Source organism: Dipodomys spectabilis, unplaced genomic scaffold, assembly GCF_019054845.1.
Source record: "Dipodomys spectabilis isolate Male_0828 unplaced genomic scaffold, ASM1905484v1 ptg000032l, whole genome shotgun sequence".
Classification (NCBI taxonomy): domain Eukaryota; kingdom Metazoa; phylum Chordata; class Mammalia; order Rodentia; family Heteromyidae; genus Dipodomys; species Dipodomys spectabilis.
Genome location: NW_024870709.1, coordinates 19,067,703 through 19,077,035, shown reverse-complemented (window position 1 = coordinate 19,077,035; position 9,333 = coordinate 19,067,703). Strand labels below are relative to the sequence as shown.

At 36.1% G+C, this 9,333-nt stretch overlaps 1 protein-coding gene across 1 annotated transcript; it reads right to left on the bottom strand.

Annotated features, from left to right (window-relative positions):
• Positions 1-6,230: 6,230 nt before the first annotated feature.
• Positions 6,231-8,396, bottom strand: LOC122105493 (casein kinase 2 subunit alpha' interacting protein). The gene has a single exon (XM_042676741.1). The coding sequence runs from the start codon at positions 8,394-8,396 to the stop codon at positions 6,231-6,233; it is 2,166 nt and encodes a 721-aa protein (XP_042532675.1).
• Between the last annotated feature and the right edge of the window lie 937 nt (positions 8,397-9,333).

The window sequence follows — 9,333 nt, the reverse complement described above, 5'->3', positions numbered from 1 at the left end:
TTTGTGATGAGTGAGATTCCGTGACTAGATTTCCAATAAGGTGCTGTGCAATTGACAATGGTGCTGCACAGAAAAACTCGTGAGAACTTTCTATACATGTGAAAAATAAGATATAAAACAAATGCCATGGCTGGGCACTGGTGGCTAATGCCTCTAATCCTAGCTACTCAGGAGTCTGAGATCTGAGGATCACAGTTCAAAGCCAGATGGGGAAAGAATGTTCCCAAGACTCTTACCTTCAGTTACCCATCTAAAAACTAGAAGTACAACTGTGGTTCAAAGTGGGAGAGTGCTAGTCTTCAGTAATAGTGTCCAGGCCCTGATTTCAATCCCCAGAACTGAAAAAAAACAAAAACAAAAACAAAACAAAACAAAAAACAAATTCAATGGCAGCAATGGGAGGGAAGGAGGGAATGAGCAGGAAAGAGGGAACAGCTAACAGAAAGCAAAAGGAAAGAAATGAACATATCACCAGATGTGGAAGAAATAACTGTATTCTCAAAGCTCATAGAACTCATAAACTTTATAAACCACAATAAAGACAATTTGTTCCATGAAAGATAGAATGTGTGTGACTTTAACCAAGTATCACTATCTCACAATGCTGTGAAATTTGTGAAAATTATGTAATCACCTAATCACAATAAAAATTTGCTTTAAAAAGTCATTACAATGCTGTTTATCATCAAAAAATGTGTATGAGTACCCTTCAACCTAAAATAAGTACATAAAATTTTAAATTCATACTCTGCAGTTATATAATACATATGTATGTATGTGATTATATATAATTAAAATGAGCTATCTATATCTTGAAAGGATGGGTCTCAAAAGTATACACTAGATCAGATGCCTCACATTTCAAGATGAAAAATATGATAATATATGTACAAAGTTTAAAACATACAAAACAAAGCTTGTTATGGATTTATAAATATTTAGTACATTTCTTAAAATGGACAAATGAATTCACACATAAGTCATAAATAATGGGACTGCAATACTGGATCTTTTTGTAAACTAGTATTAGCAATTATGAAATGTGAAGAAAATGTAAGTAAAGGAATGTAGTTTATAACTGACTGATGGTGTAAATATATTCACCACCTTATTATCTTTCTTCTTAGAGTTGTCTTATTTTATAATTAAAAATAAATTGAAGATAAGACTAGGCATGTAGGAAATGTACTCATTACCTTACTCATGTAGCTATAATCCCCCTGTACATTATTTTTACAATAAAAAACATATTAAAAAGACTAAGTATGGTGTATATCTGTAATACCATTTAATACATTTAAAGAATTTAAATCTAGTTCATGTCCTCTAAAAATATATACTTAAAAAATACCTTTTCAGGGTCAGGGAAAGTGGCTCAGTGGTAGAGCGCTTGCCTTGCATGCCTAAGGCCCTGGGTTCGATTCCGCAGCACCACATAAGCAAAAAAAAAAAAAAAAAGCCAGAAGTGGCTTTGTGACTCAAGTGGTAGAGTGCTAGCCTTGAGCTGAAGAGCTGAGGGACAGCGCCCAGGCCCAGAGTTCAGGCCCCACGATGGACCTCCTCCCAAAAAAAATACCTTATCATTACTATTCTTCTATATAATCTCTTTTGTATAACTCCAGGGTTTACTTCCAATTGTTCAACCATTCTCATGTGTAGGAAACAGGTTTTACACAAACATACACAAATAATGTCTGTATTTTGCAGAGTAGAATTGTCTGATATTTTTCACTTAGATCACAGATGACATGCTGATATACTCCTTTTCTTTTGCTTTTATCAAAAAGTTTCTTGTTGAAATTACATATAGTGTTTAGCCATCTCCTTTCTGTTTTAATCTCATCTTCCAACTCATGCTGAGTCTCTGTTCATAACTAAGACATTTCTGAAGGTATTTTCCTACAGTTGATTACATCATTTCTAAAATGTATGTGCTATTTTCAGTTGGGAAAACATCACAATCATGGCATATTTGGATGTATCTACAAATGAATATCCATCATATTATTTATTAATTGCTCACTATTTTAGGCAAATGGAAGCAATTTTTAAAAATAATTCTATATAGTCATATTATTATTTTTTGTCTTTGGCAGTACTAGGGTTTGAATATGGGGCCTTGTGTTTTCAGGACTTGCAGTCTATCTCCTTGAAGCAGACTCTGGTTTTACTTTATCCTGAGCAGTTTGGAATGTAGAGTCCAGCAAACTTTTCTTTCCTTGTTGGTATTGAACTTCAATACTCTGAATCTCAGCCTCTCCAGAGGCAAAGATTATAGGTATAATCCCTTGGTGCCTGCCTTGAAATAGTTATGATTGTCAGTGTCTTATTATATCATATTTACTGGTATGACTGATTAAAAGTAACATTACATTAGAATTCATTTCGTACTTTGCCACTTGATATAGGTAATGAGATTATTGATCAGTTTATGTTACTTTTCAAATAACTTCAGATATAGTAAATTGTGAATGCTTCTACTTTAAATACTATCTTATCTGTATAAATTCTTGCAAAAAGTCTTGGTCTTTCTGTCACTAATAACCTTTCTTCCTGTATGAGCATCGGTGGCTCATGCCTGTAATCCTAGCTACTCAGGAGGCTGAGATCTGAGGATCCTGGTTCAAAGCCAGCCCAAGCAGGACAGCCCATGACATGGTTATGTCCAATTAACCAGGCATGCAGCTGTGGTTCAAGTGGTAGAGCATTGGCCTTTAGCATAAAATCACAAACAGAATCCAGGTCCTGAGTTCCAGCCTCAGCATTGGCTGGAACAACAATAATAACAATTTAAATTGTTCTGAAAAGAAAGCTATGAGGGGCTGGGAAGGTGGCTCAGTGGTAGAGTGCTTACCTTGCATGCATGAGGCCCTGGGTTCCATTCCTCAGCACCACATAAGCAAAAAGATAAAAGCCGGAAGTAGCGCTGTGGCTCAAGTGGTAGAGCGCTAGCCTTGAGCTGAAGAGCTGAGGGACAGGGCCCAGGCCCAGAGTACAGGCCCCATGACCAGACCGCCCCCCCAAAACAAAATCTATGAAAGTTATAATTAACAAAAAAAAACCATTCCCAATAAAATAAAGAAGTTAGAAGTATCTAATTCATACTTCAAAAAATGAGAACGTACTATAATAAAGCATAGTTTTTAAAATAAGCCAAATTAGAATGTTAAATGTACGTTATTGATAAATGTCAAAACCGTCTATGAAAACTTACACCTGTAATCCTAGATACTCAAATAGGCTGAGATTAGGAATATAGTTGTTCAATGTCAATATAGGCATAAAGTTCTTGAGACTGATCTCAACAAATAAAAAACTGGGTGGTATAGTATGGTTGTCATCACAGTTACACAGAAAATACAAATATGAATCTAGCTTAGCCTAGGGAAAATATACCAAGACCCAAAAATCAAGGCAAAAAAATGCTAGGTTAATAGTGTAAGTGGAAGATTCCTGGTCTAAGAAAATGCAAGGTTCTGAGTTCAAATACCAGTGCTGTAAAAAAATTAATTGAACTCAATTTCATTTTACAAACATTTACTCAGTGCTTAAATTCTAGGTTGAAAGGAGTTCAAAGGAGTTAATAGCAAGACCAACATATGGCTCCCATTCATGAAATTTAATCTTGTAAAGAAATGTTAGACCAATAACAACAGAAATGATACATATCATCAGAAGTTTGAGAAGAATAAAACACATGTTAAGGGCCTTTGAAGCCTGACAGAAGACTTTGAACACATCATTGCATGTATCATTTCTTCCTTTTCCTTGAAAAGCTATATATCAGCTGTTCATGCTGCAATCAAATGATAGAAACATTTTAACTAAGAAATAAGACAACCTGTCAACGGTAAGGTTATTATAGTTCCCGCAAAGATAAAATGTATAAAAACCTGTTTTAAGACTATAAAAAAATAAAAATCATTGGACATTGTTTCAGAAGAGTTTTATTTTTATTTTTACTTTTGTCAGTCTTGGGACCTGAATTCAGGGCCCGGGTACTGCCCCTGAGCTTTTCTAGTGCTCTACCACTTGAGCCACAGCACTACTCCCAGCCTTTTCTGCATAGTTTATTGGAGATGAGTCAAAGAGTTTCACAGATTTTTCTGGCCAGGCTAGCTTCAAACTGGATCCTCCCATCTTAGCCTATTGCGTAGCTAGGATTAGAGGCATGAGCCACCAGTGCCCAGCCTCAGAGAATATTTTCTTAATGAAGAGCTTTAATAGAATTAACTGAATACCAACACACATTTTAGGCACATCATATATTTAGTCTATTCTGAGGATGAAGTTGTAAAGAAAAAATAAAACCCAATAACACCTGAATGAATTTTTAGTCTAGCAAGTTGAAAAGATAAGAAATGGTTGTAATATAATATGATTGGGAGAACCACAGTGAGTGAACACAGATTTATAATGATAGCAATATCCATTCATATTTCGCAGGCACCACAGGAAAAAAAAAAAGCTTTCCAGAAGATGCCAGTATGAAGTAGAAAATGGTGACATTGCTCAATATGTCACCGCTCCCAAAATGATACGTGAATTGAAACTTCTTTATACAGCTACTTGAGGATAATAAAAGATAGAAAAGAAGGCAAAGACAAAGTAGGTACTCATAGAATAAAATCTCATGAATAGGAATGTCTTTCTAGGTAAGAGAATTACTGAGTTGAAATGTAAGATTCAAAGGACTCTTGGCATAATCTGCACATTGCAAAGACACAGTTGTAGTTAAAATATATAATGGGAAAATGGAGAAAAATAAAAAGTCCATTTTAAGAAATTATCATACCGTAATCATGTAATCATAAAAGACATTTTTATTTTGTCCAAGAATCAATGGATAATGATTTAAAGATTGTAAGCAATAGAATAACATTATCAACTTTGTATCTCAGCTATGTGGTCAAAAGTAAGTGTATGCTTACAAGTTAATTCCATAACCCAGCTGACAAGTGGCTCTCATAACAAGTAGGAAGTGACACGTGGAGAAAAAAGTTGACTCCTAGCAATAATAAATCCATAAAAATCTATAGCCTTTGAATCAGATAAGCAATGAAAAATATCACAGAAAGGTTTTATGGTGAATAACAATATATCCAACTGTAACCAGAAAGGCAGAGGGAAATAGAATATATAAGATGTAAATTATACAGGTAAAAAGTAATTAATTCTGGCTTGGTCATGTTGAATTAGAAATGTTTCAACTGAAATGTTTAATATGCATCCTGGGAACTGAAATGATTTGAGACAGAATTAGAACTGAGAGTCATTAGTTTAAGAGATGCCTATACTTGACCTTGCAAAAAGAGATGATCGTTTATGACATATACATGGAAGCAGCTTTCTTTCCTTTACCACCAGACTCAGTGGAATGAACCCATTTAAAAACAATTCATTAACCAATGTGGCTTTATAGATCCAGGTAATCATTAGGTGACTTCAGAGCCCATAAAGGAAATGTTGGCACAATAAGCATGAAGTAGTTTTCTCTTAATACTTGTGAGTTCAGATTGAATAGATTATTAGATATCAGAGCATGTGATATTAATAGTAACATTTGTCTAGAAATATATAACTGAAAACTTCCCCTTCGTATAGTGGTTGAATATAACCTCAATTTTCTTTAAAAAATAGGGAAACAGGTGGGAATAAATTGGCTTGAGAAAATATGTTTTTGGGTCTTCATTGTATTTTTTTGTGGTAGTCCTATAGCTTGAACTTAGAGCTGGGTCCCTGCCCTGAACTTTTGTGCTCAAGGATAGTGTGCTATCCAACTTGAATCACAGCACTGCTCCTGACTTCGATGTTTAACTGGAAATGAGAGTCCCATAGACTTTCCTACCCAGACTGGCTTCAAACCATGATCCTCATACCTCAACCTCCTGAGTAGTTAGGATTACAAGAGTAAGCCACAAGTGGTAGGCTATAGGCAATAAGCTAGTATTGTTCAGGGCCACATAGATACTTCTGGTATCTGTCCAACTACTGGACAATAATTATAGAGCGGTTATTCTATGCAGGCATTCTCTTAAATATGTAGGATTCATGTTTTAACTTCTAAGAGATTTATACTCTTTTACTCAAGTCATAGAATTAAACATGATAGTTCTTAGATAGATGACTAAAATTCAGTGTCAGAATATTAATGAATATGAGAAGAAATCAAACACCAGTCCCAGAAAACTACGAGGTCATTGCTTTTTTTTTAAAGACAGGATGTTCATTTAATCAGAATTTCTCATTTTGAACTTTTTTTGGAAAAATTTGAACAGTAAGCTTGGTCCCTTTGTGCCTTTTCTACTGATGTAGCTCTGCACAGACTTTGACTGGAGAGATGGTACTTGGCTTTGTTGCAGCTTTCCCTCAAGTGGTTGGTAATCTTTACTACATATAAACTCAAGCCAGGAGACCCCCTGGGGCAGTCGATGTTGGTAACTTAGTACTTTTGTGAATACTCTATCTGGGGGCATAGATTGGTGACAGGATTTTTCAGTAGGAGGGGGTGGGATGGGCAAAGCAGAACAAGAGGAGGAAGAAGAGGAAGAAGAAGAGGCAGAAGAAACTGACAAGGAGGAGAAAGAGGAAGAAGGGGTTGGGAACTGGGATGGCAGATGTAAAGCATTTGTACTTTTAACATAAAGCAGCCATTCAGTAGCCTGCGACCGTTCACTAACTTTCTTCTTGGTAGAAAGCTTTTCCTGGCAGATACCGGATTGTGATGTGCGGATCACCTGCGGCATTTTCTCCATTCCTTCAAGGTCGTTATCCAGAGCTTCGTCAAGCTGATTGTCCTTCATAGGAAATAGGAGAGAAGATGAAATCTCTGGTAGAGAAAGAATAAGAAGTAGTTTTACCACTACTTTCCCCTCAGTAGTCATCTCAGGTGTTGGTATAACAAACAGCCTTGCACACCGAGGATCTTTCCTTCCTATACGATGGTTACAGTGAGATTTTATGCAGGAAGCACAAGCTAAACAAACTGTATACGCTGTTGAAAGGCGTGGACCGGGATGGGGATTTGGCCTTCCCCTCATCCTTCGAAAGAGAATCTGTCTACAAATATCTCTCTGGATTCTCGTCTTGGAGATAGAATTGATAATTTTGTTTACAACATCATCGGGCAGAGTTCCACCTTTCACAACGCAGGGATATATATAACTGAAAGTCCAGGGAAATTCTTTATTTACTTTTGTCTTTGACCTAAAATCAAAGCTGCTTTTGCTTTGGAGTTTGGAACCCAAGGTAGAAGCTGTGCTCCTGATGCAGTGTTTGATGCTTGATAATGATTGGCCAGATGTATTTAGTGTGGGATGGAATGGCCATAAATGTGTAGGCCTGTATTTGTCATTTGGTGAAGTGGTATTCAACTTGGAGTGATAAGTTGGTGCTTTCAGGGCCTTAAAATTACCATCAAGCCTAATGGTTTGAGACTTTGACTCAAACAGTGGAAAACTCGAAGGCTGGTGAATAGAATCTGATAAAGATGATTTCTTTAATGTTAAGTGAGACAGTGGTAAAGTCATAACATGGGTATTAGAGTTTACTGTAGGTAATCTCTGAAGTCTGGGTTCAGGTAATGGGGAGCTCATTCCCATGTAATTGAACTCCAGAGAAGGTGATGTCTGAACGCATTTATTTGCTTGTAGTTTTTTCTTGAGTAATGGTGACTGCAAAGACTTTTGATTTCGCTCCAATAAAGATTTCCAAAGGCAATCCAATGACGTTGTTTTTGGAGATTTAGTTTGAAGTGTTGTTGAGCTACAGGCTTTTTGGTTGGTTCTCAAAGAGGATGATGTCCAGATAATGTTTAGGGAAGGCGTTTCTTCATGTTGGAGGGGGGATAATGAACTTGAGACTTTTTCACTGGACTTCAATGAAGGTGATACCCAAACATCTGGAATTGAAGATGAATTGTCAGGTTTCAGGAGGAGTAATCTTGACCTCAGGACCCTCTGGTTGGGTTCCAATGATAATGGTGTCTTATTAAAGTTAGATGAAGATGTTGCCGGAGATTTGAAATAAGAAAAAGGTAAGTTCAGGGCTTTCCGTGAGGGGCACAATGAAGTTTTCCAGTGAATATTCAGTGAAGGTTTGTCTGAACATTTGGAGTGGGATGATTGTGGTTGAATAATCCTGTTATAGACATCTTGGGACACTGATAATCGAGATTTGGGGGAAGGCAATACTGGGCAGCTTTGGATCTTCTTGTTAGAGTTTACTGGAGGTGCTATATTGTTATTGCTTTGGGATTGTACTTCCTCCACAGGTTGGTTATTGTGTTGATTTAGGTTTCCACCTGCATATTCATGTGTTAATGAATTCATTGTGGCCACTTGTTTAGAGCTGTCTAAAGGCACAAAATGTTTATAATGATATGCCAAAGACTCCATGTTGTACTGTGGCACAAAACTTTACAAAAGCAGTTGGTTTATGGGGATGTTAGAGCCTTTTAAGCCCAATTCAATGAATAACAGACACTTGAATAACTGTTACGTGGCAGTTCCCAGATTCTTTCTTGTAACCTCTTTGTTGATTCCCAATGTTATAGAATGTCTCAAGATTCTTAAATAGATGAGTTTGTCAAAAAAAAAAAAAGGACCGTTTGAGATTGACTTTTGTCTTCCCTTTAATATCCAGGTTTTTTTCTTCCTCTTGTGAGAATAGTTCCTGTTAACAAAATAGTAAAGAGTGTTTGAAAAAGTTCCTCTCAGGCAAAATGATTTATCTTTAAAAGTAATGATGAGCGTAGATGCTTTATGCCAAATCCCAGGCACCAGGTGTATATGTCTTAGCATATCTTTGAATTAAATTTTCTCAACCCATTACTCATCTGTAAAATAGATAAATATAGTATTTAATTTACTGGGCTACAGACTAAGAAAATCCATATAAAGTATCTAACAGTCTCTAGGATATAAGAAGTTCTCAATAAAATAGTCTTTTTTAACTTTTGTATTTACCTTTTAAAAAATCCTGATATCTTGATCCTGATGTGTCTAACTACAGGAAGCAAGCATGCCATTTTTTAAAGCAATATACATGATACGATACATAATTACAATTTCATGACCCAGATGCTCAGATTTTAAACCCAAGATATTAAAAAAAAAAAAAAAACCTTAGAGTAACTACAAGATATTTTTGGATCAGTCAATTAAGTCCTTATCCTTTAGGCTTTAAGAATGATAACCAGGAAGTGGCACTGTGGCTCAAATGGTAGAGTAATCACCTTGAGCTGAAGAGCTTAAGGACAGTGCCCAGGAACATAGTGCATGCACCACAACCGACAAAAACTAAAAAACAAACAAAAACAGATAACCATTCTAA